General features: G+C 40.1%; 1 protein-coding gene across 2 annotated transcripts in view; it reads left to right on the forward strand.

Moving 5' to 3' along the window:
* The window catches only part of GABRG1 (gamma-aminobutyric acid type A receptor gamma1 subunit), a 52,059-nt gene continuing 34,353 nt past the window's right edge, over positions 1,728-19,433 (forward strand). For both annotated transcript variants that reach the window (XM_021396728.1, XM_021396729.1), the window contains exon 1: positions 1,728-1,913. In XM_021396728.1, the coding sequence (XP_021252403.1) occupies positions 1,822-1,913 (92 nt within the window). In that variant the 5' untranslated portion in view covers positions 1,728-1,821. The remainder of the gene's footprint in view (positions 1,914-19,433) is intronic.

Consider the following 19,433-nt stretch of genomic DNA (forward strand, 5'->3'; position numbering starts at 1 on the left):
AGTTGAAATGCCTCCATAAACTTTGGAATCAAAGGCAGAGGGAGAATTCATTGGCTGTTTTGTGAAGCACAGCTGATTTGAAGGATCAATCCACAACAAACCTAAAAGCCACGGCTGTATATAGGGCAGAAGGACTTTGCAGAGAGAGGGAGTGGAGTGGAGCTGGGATTACTCATTGCTGGGGGAGAACGCAGAGCCGCTGTCACCAGCTCTAGTAGGGTTGCTTCTTCCCTCACTGCAACGAATGCATGTTCTCTGAGCTCAAGCCTCTGCTATCACTCCAGGATGCTGCGTTAATTCACCAATAAAGAGACCTCGGGTCATGCGGTAATGTGTGCTTTTACCTTCTACCAGCACCCCCAGGACTGGCTGTTAATTTTCAAGTCGTTGAATTTTCACTTAATGTACTGCAGCTCTCTGAAGTGTGGTGAATTTCGTTAACCATTAGAGCAGCTGTAAACTGTATGCCTAAAACAATAAAGGGATGATGTTGCACCGAGGAGAGGAACCCAACCCAAAACACTACCTTCCATCAGAATAATCACTGAATGGGGGATTATTTACATGGCGATTCAGCTGCATTTTTGCCTTAAAGGATAATTATGACAATAAAACAGGTTCTTCCTCCAGTAGAGCTGATTGCTCCACGCGTGCCCCATAGAGAGCTGAGTGCTGGGACACCTCCGGGGCCAGGGAAGAGTTTGGGGGAGAGACGCAGGGGCCGCCTGCCCCAAAGCCATGCGAAGAAATACACGTTATTTACGCGCTGGTCCCGAAGAGACGTAACCACCCGTCTCTGCCGCCGGAGGCTTCTGCGGGTGAGGAACGGCCGCAGTTTCTGCTGCCTCACCATCGTGCGGATTTGCAGGGTTCAGAATTATAATTCGACTACTTTTCCCCTCGGGTCTCCCAAAACAGGGAGGAGAAAGGAGCAATGAGGAGAGGGAGAAAAAGAAGAAAAGAGAAATAAAATAGAGGGAAATAGGGGAAAAAAAAAATAAGGGGGGGAAAAGGGGGCGTTTTGCGTTTTCCGCGCATCCTCCGCTTCCCCCCTCCCCCGGGGCGCTCCGCGGCCGCGCAGAGCTACCAGCAGCCTCCAGGCTTGCGCAGCTCTCCTTTCCCCGGCTGCGCGCAGATTCCGCACTCACCCTTACGCGCCGAGTGAGCGGCCAGCATCCATCCAGTGGGGCGGCAGTGGGTGGGGACGGCCCCTGGGGACGAGCTGGGACCAGAGGATCCCCCATCCCCGAGGTTGCTGCCGCCCTCCCCCCAGATCTGTAGGGCCGCGCAGTTCCCGCTGGGCTCCGCGCACGTCACCCCCCGGGGCTCTCTTCCCGGCGGCGGGGCCGAGGTTGCCTCTCGCAACGCTCCCGTCCTCTGAGTACGGAAGAAGGCGGCTAAATATAAGTATGTGGCTTTAAATACACATTTTATATTTTATATATTCCACATTTATATATCCTAAAAATCAGTTTTATTTCCCTCTTTGGAGAAAATAGCAAATCAATGCCACCCTTTTCCCCAAGCATGTTTCCCTTCTAGTAAGGCAGGCTCCACCTCTGCTAGGGACTGATTCGCCCGGCAGTTTTTAGGATAATTTATGGAGCAACCTGATGAGCCTATTGGGCGAGTTGCTCCGTCCTTGTAGAGTAGGTTCCTACCTGTTTGGGTGTTTTATTTATTTATTTATTTTTCCCCTCCCCCCCCCCCCCCCCTTCCCCCGCCGTGTGGCGCTTGGGGGGGGGGCGGTGGAATCGGCAGGGTCGCCGTTCCCCAGCCTCTCCGGAACAAAGTCAGGGACGGGAGAGCGCCCGCACGCTCATGGACGCGTGGGGAGTGCCTGGATCCCTCTGGAGCCGCTGTCGCGGGGCTCGGCTGCTGCTGTTGCTGCTCACCGTGCGCTTGGGGAGCGGGTGAGTGCGGGGCGCCGGCTGGGGGTGCCTTGGGGAGGGAGGAGGGGGCATGCTGCGAAAATGATAAATAAAGCACAATAATGGAAATAACAATAATTAAGAAGGTACTCCGATAGGCTGCGGGAGAAGAGGAAAACGTCAAAGTAAAACTTCTGCCGCATCCCACTTGTTTGCGGGGAGAGTTTCACACCGCTCTCCCCGCGCAACAAGCTGCCCCCGTCGCCGTGCGCCCGCGTTCCCTCGGAGGCTCCGGCTCCGCGCTGCGGAGCTGTGAGCAGCGGCTGCGGACGAGCGAGAGGGCAGCGCGTGGTCGGGGGCTGCCGGCCCCGGTCGTGCACGGCCCCAGCAGCGGGATCGGGCCCACGCGTGCCCGGCTCCGTGAAGTTGGAGACGGTCGCTTTTGAGGAGGGGGGGAAGTTGCTAAATTGAAGTGCTGAAGGCATAACAGTTGGGTGCTGTTGTATAAATGTGTTATTAGTGCCCATGAGAGTGATCTGATTGTTCAACTCCATTAATAATTCAGAGATAATGTGCATCATTCCACAGGTTATACTCATAACAATCACACGGCAGTGTTGAGTATTCAGCTGTCACTCAGTCTTTTTGAAGGAAGACCAAATTATCATTCCAAGAGGCTAAAGCAGATGTGGCAAAAAATAAAACTATAAACACTTTTTTTTCCACAAGTCTATTAGAATGTAGACCCCCTTCCTCAAAGTGACTGATCTTGTATCAATCTCTGTGAAGTATGTTGATCTCAGCGCATCTCCAGAAGGCTGCTGTGTTATCCCAGTTAGAGACACCAATGATTACACTTTTCTTATTCTATCTTTTAAAACCCTGTCATATTATGGAAATATTTTTCAAAAGCATTGATGGAAATGATACCAGTGCAGCTGTGCATTTCAGAATGCTTCTTAATGAACATATTGTACCTCAGGTATGAAATAAATTATCAAGTGGTTTGAGAGAAAAGAATCTGCATGCTAATTGATCAGTTCAAAGTCTTGGTTACAGGGAGGAGAACTAGCTAAAAAAAAAAAAGTTACTTTTTCTTTTGGTTTGTCAAAGTAGTTGTGATTACGGGACTAGGTGTAGATTGTTATGTATACATCTCATTAATAGTAGCAGTTATAAAGAAGTTGATGAGAAGTTTTCAGTGAGAAAAAGAGATGACTTACACATCATTTTATTTTGTGCTTCAAGCATCTCAGATAAAATGTAACCTTTAGTATAAATATGCATATATCTGAATGAATGCTTTTCAGCCTTGCCTTTCATTCAGAGGCTACATAGGAAAATGGTGGCTATTGAGAGATATCTGTTGTTATTATTTTAAGTGGCCGCAAATGGACATGCTTTTCAGATCCTGGTTCTCTGATGTGTGTTGCATTACAACTCTGGGCATTTGCAGAGAACTCAGGAGCTTCGCTGCCCTTTAGCAGCCTCCCACAAAGTAGGATGGAAACACTGTTCCTCTTTGGATTCCTTTCTGTAGTTTGAGATAGAGCTTTTCCTTGAAGTTCAAACAAACACATATAGAAGCAACATCTCTCTCAAGAATAGGCTGGGCTGCGCCAATTCTAGCTGGTTCTCCAAAAAAACAAACAAACAAACAAAAAAAAAACATCCTAAGGGAACCAACCCATCTTTCAAGACATACTTTGAAAATGTTGCAAATTGCAGAAGTTTTCACGTACATTTCACAGAATGGTCTGGATTGGAAGGGACCTCATAGACTGCTTGGTTCCAAACCCCCATTAACATGCACAAATATTTTGTCATGAGCTTGGGTAAAAGTTGCTTGAGATACAACATGTGAAGCTAAGGTCTAAGCGATGAAATCAGAAGTTGATATCAACCAGGAGTTTATCCCTTTTAGCGTATTGCCCCCAAAACCATAGCGTCTCATTAGACCTAACTTCCTTCACTGAAGGAATTTGCAGCAGTTGAATTCTGTCCCATGAAGCAGTTGTTTTCCTGTGGTTCTGTACACACACTACAAACAGACCAGGCCTTGGGAGCCAGAACGTTGCAGGGAGATGTCTTCAGTAGCTACATCTCTTCTGTAGCAGAATTAGGGCTGTAAGCCTTTCCAGTGGATATGCTTGGGAAAAGAATATTTCCCCCCAGTCACTGCAGTCTTACACGTTCAGCACGCCCATTATTCTTACTGAACTCAAATAAATGGATAATTCATGGGGAGACCATGAGACCTGACAATATAATTAATATTCCTTAGTTCGTAGTATACAGGTACAGATACACTGCACCATTTCTTCTAATTTCTACAGAATAGAATGGAATAGCTCAGTTGGAAGGGACCTTCAAATTTCAAGTCCAACTGCCTGACCAATTCAGGGCTAACCAAAAGTTAGAGTATATTAATGAGGGTATCCTCCAAATGCCTTTACTATTCAAATGGTATGTATTGGTCGGCTTTCATAAGAGCATATTGTCAGCTTTACTTAATTTTCCCATATCTTCTCTTCAGATTTTTTTTACCTGGATGTTCTAAAAAACAGTTAGAAATATTTCATCACAATCTGATTGGCAGCAGGGGCAAATGTCACCTAACATTTTATTTTCCACTTCCTGACATCTCTTAGGAAAATACTTATGTGAGGGCTGCTCTGAAAGTAATACCTCCTATTTTATTATGTTGGCTCACGATGTCAGAGGTGGATATTGGTGGTATGGCAGTTAGAGGTTGAACCTTCCTGCCAATATTCTGTTACATTTTGTTGCTGTGTGACATAATGCAGCAGAGGGGCAGTCTGACAAAATGGCATCTGACTTGGAAATGCATATGAAGCAAAAGTGTGTCACTGAATTCCTCCACGTGGAGAGAATGGCACCCGTTGACATTCATCAGGACTTGCTGAACATGTGTGGAGACCAAACAGTGAGTGCAGTGAGGCGGTGAGTGGTGCGTTTCAGCAGTGGTGACAGTGATGTGGAAGACAAGCCCTGTTCTGGATGGCCATGCAGATATTTACAAGTGTGACATACAGGCTCTTGTTCATTGCTGGTGAAAATACGTAGCTAATGGTGGTGACAGTGTTAAAAAATTTTCTCTATCAAACAACGTTATTGTACTCTTTGTATCTGTTGTAGTTTCCATGGAAATGAATAGAAGGCATTACTTCCAGAGTGACTTACGCGTAATACAGCTTACGTTTTCTTCTTGGGTAAATTTCTGGATCAGAGTTAAAGCTGTCATAACAACACTGTTTTCTTAATGCTTGATAATAGTGATTTAGTATTTCATTTGAACACATGTGATGTTTATTCATTATTATCCTTACTCTTTGTTCATGAAGAACTTGTTACTTGGTGCAGTCAGTTGTTTAAAATACAATTTATTAACAGTTTATTAGTTTCCTAAGCAGAAACAGTGAAATACCAAGAATTACTAATTTTGTGCATCATTTTCTTTTCTTGTAATGGATTTAAAGGAAATCTTCAAACTACAGCAATCAGAAAAAAGTTCTCATTGTAAATTAAATGACATTTTGAGTTGCTTTTAACTTCCTGTTTGTTAAAAATTGTGTTTTTAGATAAGAACATCCTTGCTGCCAAGTTAAGCCTTTCTAAGTTCAGTAGAAAATATTATAGATGGGCACTCATTTACTTCGGTCAGCTTTTTTGCCGATACATGAGTCTGACCACAGTGAGTTACAAGAGGTAGAAGGACCTGTGTTTTTTCTTTGAAGCTGTAGAGCAACTGTAATAATCTGGGTTGAATACAGTGCCTAGTTTCTATGGTCAGTAGGCAGGACTACTTAAACGGAGAGAACGGAGTCTCCTGGCATATACTCTTTGATGAAGTGAGTTGCCCTGGTATGTCCTGTCATAATATATACTGAAGAGGTTGTGTATTTTGAACATATGGGGAAAAAAAGTTGAACATCTCCCAAGATAAGAAAAGAACCAGTTTTTTTAGTAACATTTATGAGAGAATAGTGCCTTGGCTTTTTTGATTACCAACATAGTCCTTTCTTGCACAGCATACTGAATTGAGCATGCACTTGGATAAAATAATAATATCATAACGTATTTGGTAAAGAGTGACAGAGATAAATTACAGTTATAAATGGCAAGATACTGACAGGAGCATTTCAAATGGTGGTGGATGACAGTGACATTAAGTTTTATTTCTTAACAACTTCACTTAACTGTAATAATTTGTAAGGAAGAGTAACTTGGATGCAATTGAATTAATCTGGAGGTGACATGAAAGTCCTGATTTTTTCAGTTTTACTCATGTGAATGCTTTTATTAATAAGACTGGAAATAGTGTGGTGTGTTCAGTGGCCTGCTGGCCTATGTAAAAGCCCAGTTCTGCATTTTTAAACTTAAAATGTTAAATCATGCAACAACACTGGAGATGTTGTTGTGATAGAGCTGACTGAAGACTAGAAAGGTCATCAGGAGTTGGTCAGAAACGAATTTACTTTGAAGAAGAGGGGAATGTCAGTGATATGGCAAAGACGAAAAGATGTACTTTCTGAAATACTCTTCCATTGATGGATGTTTAAATCTATAGGATCTGCTGTGATAATCTGGTCCAACATCAGAATAAACTAAGCTGCAAAACTTCACCTGGCTTCTGCATCAACTTTGTTGCTTCAGTATAACTTTTCTATGTCCGTGCATATAGATCTGATGAGGAGTCCAAAATATTTTGCAGTGTTTCTAATCTGAATTTTTTCTAGTTTCCAGCCACTGTATTTTCTGCCTTCCTCTGCTAGCTGCAAAAGCCTTTTTTTTTTTTTTTTTTTCCCCTATGCCATGTGCTACAGCTGTCCCAGTCACTGGATCCCATGTGTTTTGGTCCATTTCCGAGGAAGTCTATGACCTTGCTCGTGCCTCTGGTTCTGTATGGCAACCTCATAGTGCAGATCTATGGCTGCAGTTGCTATTTAGGAATGGGGGAGTGGTCTGCACAAGCTGCTTTTCATCAGAAAAAAACAGCTGTAAAAGCTTGTTCTTGTCCAGTGTGCCTTGGTCAACTTTTGCCTTGAAGAGAACCCTCAGAGAACCTCAAACTCATCCTGAAAATTCTAAAAGGAATCTCCTTCTTTTTTTTTTTTTTTTTTTTTTTTTTTTGTTAGAAAGCATCCCATGTCCTGTATTTAGCACAGTCTTTCATGGCATCTCATAGGTTATTCCCCTGCTTGGAGAAACTTCCTCACCTCCCAGCGATGGGAAACTGTGGTGTAGTTACATGCCTGTCAGTTCTTTTGGGATGAATGATCTAGTCCAAAACAAAAGTTTTGTATAAATGTGTTGCAGTCAGAGATATTCAGAACAGAATGGAATTTTCCATTGAATGGGATTTACCCAAGCTACAGTTTACTGCTGGAAGTACTTCCTTGGCATACATAGTTTAAGAAGCAACTTGACAGCAGCTTACACTTTTCTCTCAGATAAGTAAACTGAGCTACTTAAAATTCTTCAGCAAATATTGAATTATTCGTTTAGCCATTTTGTAAACCCTTTGCAATTTTTCTTTGAAGAGCAGACCTCAAAAATGGGCAGATTATACAAATATTAGCCTCACTAATGGTATATACACACAGAATATTACTTCCCTACTTCTTAATACTCCTGAGATAATATATCCTGGGATTAGCTCCAGTACTGCCCCAGTGTACCTTGGTATTCCTTTTGCTTTCTGCCTTGATCTTTTCCTCATCTGTGGTAGGGTATGAATCTTTCTGGATTTCTAAATTATATGCAGTCATTTTTCTTGTTTTCAAGAGGATAGACGGAAATTGTACATAGGAAGGATCTGAGGTAATGTGAGATACATTCCCCCTGGATTAAATTATTCAAGGTTTTATAGAGTTGCTGATGATTAATCCATTTAATATGGTTTTCTTCCTATTTAAGGCAGTGTACCATGAGGCATTAAGTCTTATTATTAATAATTTAATATCATAGTCCAATTTGTCATTCAGAACAAAGATCAGCTGGATGAAATTTATATTAGGAAAAGTTGTATATTAAGTATTAATTTACGTTGCTAACTCTGTCACTGATAATTTTTTTTTTCATTGCACAATGTCACGTTTACATGCTAGAATAAATTATGTAGATGTTTTTAAAAATAAACTAGCCCCAAAGTTTTCCTTGAGGGAGAAAGGTATTTGACCTCACTAGCATGCAGTCTTTGAATATGTACCATATTGTGTCAGACCCGCTGCAAGTGAGCTGTGGAGGCATATCCTAGCATTTTGCTTTTTCAAAGAAGATCATCCATCCAGTGGCTTGCAGATTGCATCCTGTAGGGAGCTACTCTGACAGCCATAAATTTTATTTACCATCTGACAAGAAGTGGGACTCTTCTCTTGTAAAATATATACACAATATAGTACAGTGGAGAAAAATTTTATTGCAGAGAGACAGCAAGCTTTTTATTACATAGTTTAGGAACTTGCATTAGCCCTCACTGAGTATATTTACCTGTTTGTGTGATTATTCATTAATTCCATTGATGTTCAGAGTAGTCCACAGTTGCCTAACAGCAATTACGCTAAAATTTTAGTAGATCCTATTAACAGCATTTCTCTTAGAGATATGTTGTAATTATCTGGTTATTGTAGTTGTTTGACTTTTTCTATATTAAGCCAGATTCATCTATACGCTGCAATTATGGTATGCCGTTCAATGTAAGTCTCTGTTTCTGTTACTCCTTCAGTCTATATGTATTTCTTAGTCTGGTACCTGCTCAGATGTGTGCCAGAACTTGGAAGCATTTAGAATAAGCTTGATTTGTTTGTGTTTTGTTATCATTGTAGTAGATTCTCAGTTACCTGAAGATTTTGTAGGAAATATACAGTGAATTCTGTTAAAAAAAAAATGTTCACGAGTATGTAGAAATACCTGCAGCTGAAATACTTGAAAATACCTCAAAAGAAAGAGTTATTTATTTATTTATTTATTTCATTTCTTGTGATGTAGGTGACATTTTGAAGTTAAAATCTAACATAGTAGACTTTGCAATTTGAAGAATTCTGTAGTGTACATAGGATGTAACTGAATTAGGAAAAATGCCTTTTTTTGGAAGTTCTGTTTCTCAGTGTTCGTTTATATTAGGTTTGGTTTAGGTCTAGATCTATTCTTGAAAATGTTTCTTTAATCAAAGCACTTAACCTACCAGATAAAAAACTGCAGTCTCTTGAACTGAGCTGTGGCATGTGGCACGTGGATTTATGTGTGTTTGTGCGGTGACCCTATTTTGACACTCCTAGGAGATCTGTTACTACTATGCTTAGTATTTTTCAGTTATTCAAAAGCGTGATGCCTAGTCACCATCTTGTCTTTCCTTAGTAGTTTGGGGATGTTTTGTACTTTATTTAGTACTTAGTACCATTTGTCTCCATTCAGTTATATCTACTAAGGCTTTATAATTTGCTATGGTTATCCTTTTTTCTTCTGTTCTCTGAATCTCAATTTCTTCCCCATTATTTGATCTGACTGAGCAGCAGAATATGGCTGTTTATATTTTAAGTACTTGTTTGTATGGTCTGGCCAAAACTCACAAAGAAGAGAAGACCAATAGAGAAGGTATGATTTACCAATCTACCTTGCTAGGTTTCATTAAAATCCATCTGAAATAAACCTCCCAAAGTCTTTTAGTTCATTTAGTCTTCAGTTTCAGCCAAGACTCAACAGATTTTCTTAAGACCTACTTTATCTTCCTGGTAATTTTTATTTTCTGTTATATACAATGGTGGGAAAGCTCTCTTTAGAAGACATCTGGTAGAGGAAGATCAATCTATATTTGTCTAAAAATTTTACAAAGGCAAAATACCCTTGATCTCTAAGATTAAAGTGGAGATAGCATAAGGGCTCTGTTAACTTTTCAACTAGATTTAGAAATGTTTGTACTAAATAAGTGCCAACTTACTGAAGATAATGGGCACTTTCAAGTACTTCTTTAGACAAAGAACTGCCTTAAGATATTGTAGTAATGATTTTCTGAGAATAGGAGGAGTACTTTCACTGTGTATGTGGGTGTTACAATCAATAAGTTACCAAGCTTTATTAGCCAAAACAAAATGCATGACACATTCTGCAAGTTTGTAATCAGAACACTGAGTAATTGGTGTGAAGAAACAGGACAAGTGAGAAGTGTGTTCTTTTTTCGCACTTACCTGGGGCAGAAAAAGGACCGCTCTGGAGTGTTAATGCTAGCATGGTCTTTGCTGAAGACAATTTCAATTCTTTAACCTATTGTGAGACTGCTTATTCCAAGTTTATATGTTTGAGGGCAAGGCTGGCATTCAGAGGGACCTGGTAAGGCTGTGAGGAACATTATGAATTTCATCAAGGCTGAATGTTAAGTTGTGCAGAAAGACCCCTGGCAGCTGGACAGGCTGGGGAGCAGCTCTGTCAGATAAAGGCTGTGTTGGACAGCAGGGTTCTTTGCCAGTAGAGCAGGTCAGGGCTATGTGAACAGACACACACTCAGGAGTGGCCCCCTCTGCTCAGCTCTTGTGTAGATACTGCACCCGGTTTTGGATCTAAATTGGAGAACTCAGCAGAGGGGCCACCAAGATGGTCAGGCTGGAGACCTTGACTTGTGAGGGTGGGCCGTGAGACTGGGCCTTGTCCAGCCTGGAGACAGCCTTGAGGGGACCCAACAGCAGCCCCCAGCATTTATAAGGAGGTGACAGAGAAGACATAGGTAGTCTCTTCACAGTGCTGCGTGGAAGGAGAATGAGGAACGACGATGATGAATTGTAACAAGGAAAGTCCCAATAAGGTATAAAGGAAAAAATAATCACTGTGAGGATAGCTAAGCAGTGGAACAGGTTGTCCATTGAGGCTATGGGATCTCTGTTGCTTTAATTATCAAAGACCCAACTGGACTGTGCTGTGCAGATAGGCAGATGTGAAGAACATTTTCAGTTGATTTTTGGACTGTGACTTGATAGGAATTGTGGCAGTTATACCAGGTTGAGCACATCAAGATGTGGATGAACTTTCAAGCAAAAATTATCCATCAGTCCTCTCATACAATACTGAGCTAAAGAATCACTGTGATGCTTTGATTCCAGATGATAATTTCTTGGAGATCTTTGAAGCTATTTGAACTAATAAGAACAAATTTGACAAGTGTCATTTCAAATATTACAGAGCATTTAATGAAAGTTGACATGGGAGGAGAGAAATCTGTGTTGGTCTCAAAAAAAATGTTCTGTAAAGTATCTTTAATAATACCTGTTGTTATGAATGTCAAAAATTCATGTTTATATAAATGTTATTTGCAGTCAGACTGTGCCTTTATTAAGTGATCAGAGTTAAGTCTGGTTGAATTGTTCTTGTTTGTTTCTGTTGCATTAGTATCACAGATAATTTGAAGATCATTTTATAAGAAATGTGATAATGCTTTTAAGTGACGGTCTTGCTGTGACTAAAATCAATTGTACTAAACTTATTGAGTGTGAGAGAAAAGTTTCATGTCTTTCAGAGATATAATTCAAAAATTACAAATTCAAATCTGTAATGACTTGGAAGAGCTTGATTATCTGATACTTGTGATATGCATTAAGATGCTCAAGTCTGATAGTCTCAACATTCAGATTTGGGAGAAGCATTTCTCATTACAGGGAATGAATAGATGAGACACCATCTTTTATTATGTTAGGACTGTGATTTTAACTTTTTTTTTTAACAAAACTTTACCTATTTGATACTGTTTATCCTAAAAATGGATTGCTTCTTTCTCTATGGTAGGAATCTAAGATTTTTTTTTTTAAATTTTCAAAATTTCTGATTTTTTTTTTTTTTTGCCGATTTAATGTCCAGATTCATTTATTCAATAAAAACTCAGAAAGGAGTGAGCAAAGCAGAAACAGGACAGAAAACAATGAATAGTCTGTGTTGTTCCCTTGTTCCCAAGGTGCTTTCCGCTGGGGGCTAGCAATCTACCCTCGGTAGGGCCATTGCAACACAGACACCAATATGAGGATGCAGCAAATGGCGTTTATTGGGCTCGTAAGAGCCTTTAAGTACACCTTTGTTAATACTGATAACATCTGTACACGCGTCATTCTACCAATCCATGGTTTAGTCACGTATCCTTGTCCAATCATTCTTTATGTCACGTGCTGCGTACGAGATACTGAGTCAGCGTGACCTCTCCTGATTAGTGGGCGGGATTGCTGGATGCTTGCTGAGCAACTTGCTGTTGGTTGTGCTTATCCATCCTTCTCAGGAGGACCAGAGGGGCCTTTTGGTTCAAGAAATCGAGTCAGTCCTTGAGGCCCTGGTGGACCTGTGTTTTCCCTCAAATAAGTTCCTCCAAGTTGTTTACCGTCTTTCCAAGGGCAGTTCGTCCTTGCCCGTTACAGCATGGGGAGGGCCTATATCCCATTACATCTTGAGTCCCTGCCAGCGCCTAATACAACAAGTCTGAGAAATATGAGATGAGGGAAGGAAAAGTGTGTAAGAGAGTTGGTATATACAGAGGAAGAATCAAACCGATGGTATGTGGTAGATACACTGAAAAAAATATATATGTGGGGAATAAATAATACAGATACTTCAGTGGGATAAAGAAAGGTATGTTAACATGCAAAAGAAGATGCCAGACTGGCAAAGCAAAGCGAAAAGGAGTAGAAGAGAGAATAAATTGATAAAAGGGTCTGAGATGAAATGGATGGGGAGAAAAGAGATGGTTTTTGTCAAATTGTTGTCGAACAAGTTTAGGAAGAATAAAGATGAAGGAATATGTCAGCTCTATTCCACAGCACTGGAAAGAGCTAGTAACACTTCCTGGAAACATGTTTTAAATAGCTGCATTTCTTTGTTTGCAGCTATAGTATTTTTCCAGAAATTTTCTGCAATGAATAAAGCATACCAGTGAAGAAGAAGATAAAGAAATGGATAATAGAGTTCACTTCCACTGAAATTTCCTAAAGCAGATAAGTGTGAAGCCAGTCATCGAGTTTTGAAAATAAATCTTGAGAGTTCCCATGTCTTGTTTTTCAGAAATGCTTCAGGTATTTTTCATGTGTGGTATTTTGCTGGATCCTCTGACTCCTAATCCTCATTGATGGTTGTATGAAATACACATCCTTAGCGCAACCATATCATACTTGGTGTTATGGAGCACGATTATGTCTGGTTAGATGTCTGACCTGTTGGAAGCCTTCCTTGGAAAACTTATCTGTCTGGACTGGCTTATAAAATATTGTCTGGCTAAATGCTGTATTTTGACAAACTTCTGAAGTGGTGTTTTTACTAACAATGTATTTTCCCATGGTTGCAGTTTGAGGAATTTTTAAATGAATACTGGAAAAACAAAAATTGAATTGTAAAGTTGTGAAGGTCGTAAAAGTAATATGCTGGGAAGCACAGCTAGTGAATGACAGCTGTTTTTAGGCATGTTTTATGATTAATTAGCTGATTCTTGTGTATAACATGACAAAAGCGTATGGACTACTAGGACCTTATGTATAAAAAGAAGCAGAGTGTAGTTATTGATTGTGGAGTCTTTCAGTTTTTTAAACTTTCTCTTGTGGATCTTATTCTTGTGAAGGTGGCCAAGACATGATCTTCCCATTTCTGCTGTGCTCTGTCATTATGCAAGCTTTCGAAAGCTGGGCAGGCATGTGCTAGGAGCAGACCCATCTGTGGTGCTTTCTCTCTCAAGTCCTGCTCACCATACCTAGTGTCAGCCTTTTGTTACTTGGCTGTGGCATGTGAAGTGCTGATTTCCTCCTCTTATCCTCTTCTACCCTTTGTTAAGGCTCTGCTTGTGTCCTTAGCTGCTGAACCAGTTCATTCGTTGGACAGAAGAGCAGAACTGAGACTGGTCTTCTAGAAATGCAAATATTCCAACTTCTGCTCATTAAAAGGAGCTTTCACTTTTGTCTTCAGTTTTGATATCTGTTCTTTTAGCCTATCTTAGGAAGTCAGATATGTGAGATGCCCTATGCAAGGCAGTGAGTTCCTTAACTTACTCACAGCAGAGAAAGTTAATAGTGCTTCTGGAGTAGCATAGGATTATGCTGATTTTATTCGGATAAGAGATCAGATTGTGGATTTTTTTGGACCTGAGTGAGTACGCCAGAGAAGCGTCACAGTCACTGACCTTGTATAGGTAAAATTCACGAAGCACTTGCTTTTGACTGCTGTTGGAGAAGTTCCTCAGCCAAATGGGCTAACACAACTATTCTTGTGGGTTTCATTGATGTGTGTAAGGCAAAATGGAAAATGACATGTTCCTTTCAGCTCTTTCAGTATAGAATTTATCTGAAACACTGTATATGCACATCTATGTATGAAATAAAGTATGCATTTATATTTACTTTAAGTGCTCACCAGAGACAGTATTCTCTGTAAAGAAGGAACACTTTATCTCCAAATAGACAAAGATACTATGCAATACTGTTTAAACCTCATGGCCCCTGAGAGCTTGATATTGCTTGTGCACAAGTGTGAAAAGTCAATGGAGATAACTAAGGTTTTCTGTCCAGTCTCTAGTGCTTCTCCAGAAGCCTATGGGTTCCACATAGATCAACTCTACCTGGAGAACTGGGGACCTTTGTGTGTAATGTATGAGAACAGGAGCCTAGGAGAAGAAAATGAAATTGAATACACCGTTTCTGGTATACATGCAGTTCTATGTATAATACTTTGATATGCATGATACAAATGGCAGTAGTAACACTAAATATATCTGCATGGTTTTTTTTCAGTTCATTATATAACCTGACAAATGTTAATTGCAACTTAAAGCTCATGTGATTGGTTTTCCTCATATTTAAAGTAGAACAAAGACCTATGATATTAATGTCTGAAGATGATCACACTGTGTGATGTTGAAAAGGCTTATTCAGTCATTAGTTGCTCATGCTGAGGGATTTATTAGTCATGGTAATGTCTCCAATTAGTTGAAGGACAGAGAGCATAATTATTGCACTTTGTGCCTGATTACTGTTCACTGTATACATGTAGTTTAGTTACTCGAGTTTGTGAGGACAGCTGAAGTGTTATAACAACAAGCATGTTAAGAAATGAAGTTTTTCATACTTACAGAATTATTATAATTAGGATTAACATAGTCAGTAATAGATGTAAAATAGCATTGTGCCCTGCAAAAGATGTGTTTCAATGTACTGATGTTGTATTTTTTGCCCTGACTTCTCCTCTCTCCAGACATAATGCAAAAGACCTACCGCGTGGACTCTTTTGAAAAAATTACAGTTTACAGTAAACGGAGAGAGGATTAAATGTGATAGTCTGTGTATAGTGAAATAAATTTTAGAAGAGTTTGGAAAGGAAAATAATTCCTCTTGAATTAATTTTGCCTTTCTTCTCAGAGTTGTGAGAGAGGAAAGTGCTACTGTTAAGGTTAGGATGGAGTTGATTGGCATTAATCTTATTTCAATTTATTTCAACTACAAAGGAGTAAAAAGGTGCCAAAGTTAACTGTTGTTGCTGAACGTAACATTTTATTTTCTGGTTCAGACTGAAATTTGTTACCTTCTGTCTTGCCTTTTATCCCATTCCAAACTCTGGGGGAAAAGCTAGACTTTGAAAAGTGGATTGAGAAGCACAGAGAATTAGGTGAAAGGTAAACAGTTTTGGACGAACTTGCTCTCTAAAGTGAATATTTCTTTAAAGAATATGGTCTAGCAACCTCAGTTAGATTCTGGTAACAGCATCTCAGCAAATCCTGCTGACTTCTTAATTCTGAAGCACTTTCTGCCTTTGAAGTGCAGTTGGTCAAATGAATTTAGCATGACAAAAGTAATTCTGATTCCATGAAATGAATATGTACCCGCTGTCTGGCATATTGCATTCATGTGTCTGTGTGTTTTCTTTGGGAGCTAGCTGCTTTATCCAGCTTCCCCCAAAAACTCTGAAAAGAGAACTCAGGTTGACAGGTGGTGTATGCTCTGCATCACTGGAAGGCATACAGAAGACATCCTATATATTCTGGTCACTTCCTTTTTTCAGCCAGACTCATTTCTGTCTTATCTCCGTTATGTGACTGCGCATCAGTGGCTATGGCTTTTGAATCAGAAGTGCAGAACTGGCTGCTAGCAGCATTACAGAGAAATTATAGCCTTTATTACTTGCTTGATTTTGGTCACATTTTAAAGTAGAGTTTATGAAAAAAAGATGGTATTCTGGTAGCAAGATGTCAGTCATGTCTGAAAAGGCCAGTAAGATAGGAGTAGTGCAAGTGAGACTAGCTTATTCTACACTGTGAGCGTATTTCCTCCATATTTGGTTATATTAATTTCAAATTTGCAATATTTTCTTTACTAGTTTAGCTAATGGATTAGTGAGTTGCAAGGTATTGCACTGGTATGAAATTTAAAAACGGTTTATGATAGAAGTACCTCTTTGAATAGATTTTTTTAGTAGTGGCTGGAAAAAGCAGTTGGGTGTTGGGACGGAATTCTTCCCTCCTCCCTTGATATTGCATTATTGATAGATTTCAGTAAGCTATTAATGTCCTCATCTATATACTAATTTGTAATTCAGAGTTTTAAAATTGGAGGATCAGAGTCTTCTCATTAGATAAAATAGGAAGTGAAAACCTGAAATGTGCTTACTTTTTTTTTTGTTTTGTTTTGTTTATTTAGAATCATAGAACATCCTGAATTGGAAGGGACCCGTAAGAATCATCAAGCCCAGCTCTTGACTACCCCAAAATCAAGCCTTATGTCTGAGAGTGATGTCCAAACACTCCTTGAACTCCTGCAGGTCAGGGCTGCGACCGGTTCCCTGGGGAGCCTGTTCCATGCCCACAACTCTCTGGTGAAGAACCCTTCCCTAACACCTAGCCCGATCCTCCCATGACACAGCTCCATGGCATTCCCTTGGGCCCTGTTTCTGTCACCAGAGAGCAGAGCTCAGTGCTGCCCTCCATTCCCTGTGAGGAGCTGTAGGCCGCCATGAGGCCTTCCCTCAGCTCCTCTGCTCTGGGCTGAACAAACCAAGGGACCTCAGCCACTCTTCATACATCTTGCCCTCTAGACTCTTCACAATCTTTGTTGCCCTCCATTGGATGCTCTCTAGTAGCTTTATGTCCTTATATTGTAATGCCCAAAACTGCACACAGTTCTTGAGATGAGGCCACACAGTGCAGAGCAGAGCAGGACCATCTGATCCCTGACCCAGCTGGCAGTGCTGGGCCTGGGGCCCCTCTGGCTGCCAGGGCACACTGCTGACTCAAATATAACTTTCTGCCAACCAGAACACCCAGATCCTATTCTGTGAGGCCACTCTCCAGACTCTCATGGTGGGTATGGGCCTTTGGCGTGATGTCTTGTATATTTCATTTGGATTGAATGTAGGCTGTTGTTAATAATGATGGCAAAGGAAGACAGAAGAGGGACAAAACTGCATGCTCCTCATTCTGCATCACTCTGTACACAGCTCTCGGATCTCAGGTAGTTTCTCTGTACATTCTGCTGTTTAAAGGCTGGGGAGCAAGAGTGAGAAAAAAGGATCAGTTTTGTAGTGAACATTTCCTTTCTTAGCTGCGTGTAAGGTAAGTTTTACTCATCATCATCTTAATGCCCCAGGGGAAAAGCAGGGATTGCCTCTGCACTCTTAGCAACCTTAAGCAAATTTACATAGCAATTAGATGGCATAAGATACAACCTGGCCAAAAATAAAAATGAAAAGCAGTGCGCCAATGAAACGTGAAAGAAATGGCAGTAAGTAGCTTTGAGTGATACAGAGTATGCACTTACAAAACTTTACTTTCTCCTTCTTTTAGTCCTCACATTGGCAGAATCCTGCTAATAGGAGATGTTAAATATTTAATATCTGACATTTCTGTAATGTCTACGTTGTGCAGTAAAGATATTCAGTATTATACAATGCATTTCAATATAAAAGAATGAAAACACTTTTTAGACTGTTACAGGGCGAGCTGACAGTGAACCTTGTATTTAGACTGCACATCACTTTCAGCTATAATAGTCTCTTGTGACTTGTTTGCAGCAAGCTAGGTATGAAAACCCTGATATATAAGCAGTGCCTTTTGTTCACCCTCTGGAAACTCACTGAGTTGTGGCAGGCTCCCAGACGCACTTCCCAAATTATCCAGGCATGCTGAAACCACAGAGCGGTTTCCACAGTGGTGATAAGATAATCTTGAGTTTCAGTTAAACTTAGTGTTATCTGAGGGGTGGTGCAAAGAATTATAAATACAGACTGTTTTGGTGCATTCTCACAAAGGATGACAGTAATAGCCAGGCATGACTGTTCCATTTCTGTCCTTTCCTGAGTTTTTCTGTCCTTTACTCTTGTAAATTTAGTGTTGTGTCCCCATGCAATATCTTGTGGTCTTCACTCCTGTAGAAGAGTCACTGAAAAATGTTACCCTTGGTCTTGAAGGCAGTGTATGTCTGTAATTTAAAAACTCTTGAAAATCCCTCTCTAATAACAAATTGGTACAAGAACAGTACTTTAATTCCTTTCCTTTACTGGAATAGCTAAGCTTATGCTAACATTGGAACTGATTTATATGAATTGCATACCTTCAGTAATAATTGCTAGTGTCCATTTGTGAAGATACGTTGTGTGACTGTCAGAGTTACTGCTATCAGTCTGATGCACTTTGCTTGACTTGAAGCCCATAGCAGTTCCCTGAAATATGCTGGATGAGTAATGTAGATTGCAAACTTTAGCACTGGAGGAATATTTAAGTCCACATTCATTTGATTCAAATGGAAAGAAAACTGCTTCCAGGCATTCTTTGACCTTTTGGTGATATCTGAATGAATCTGCAGACATAATTAAGTTATTGTCATTTTTTCTAATGACTTAGTGATAAAATATATATTGCTGCTCATCTAATTAAAAGATAGGCAATAAATGAACATGAGTGTTTTTCTTGTGCAGTTGTGCCATCTTGATAAAAGATAGCTAACAAATAAGCTTAAGTTAAAGGAATGATACAAGATTTTAACTATACCACATCAACAGTTGAGTACGTTATCGACGCATGACTGCAGCTGTTTAGTCACAGCATATGGATGCAATGTTTGTTTGCTTTCTTAATGTTTGGAAGGAGTTGAGTGAGAATATGTGAGGTTTGGTTCTTCATACAATAGCTAGAGCAAGATGCTATGAAGAAAGAAATTCTGTTAATGTTGTTGACAGCAGGATGCATCTATTATGATGAATAAGCATGTCTTAGAAATATTAGTGCCATGACTTGAAAATGGGTGTATGTATAGGGGAAAGCTTGGAAATTCCTTTTTGCATTTTAAAGCAGGAAAAGGCTGAGAGTAAGGGGATACTTTTATGAGTTTGACTTATGCTTTGAGTTTCTCTGTATGTGTGATGTGTCAATGCTTCTCTCAATGTGTTTATTAGCTTACACTTTTGACAGCAATAAAACAAAAAGTTCATGTTTGAAATAAGGGCTTGCCTCTTTCTGTTGGCACCAGCATGCATTATAAATGTTCAGTATTTTACCAGTTTCTTCTCAGTTTCTTCTTCGCCTCTTCATTATTTTGATTCACTGTT

The sequence above is a fragment of the Numida meleagris genome, chromosome 4, assembly GCF_002078875.1.
Source record: "Numida meleagris isolate 19003 breed g44 Domestic line chromosome 4, NumMel1.0, whole genome shotgun sequence".
In the NCBI taxonomy this organism is placed as follows: Eukaryota; Metazoa; Chordata; class Aves; order Galliformes; family Numididae; genus Numida; species Numida meleagris.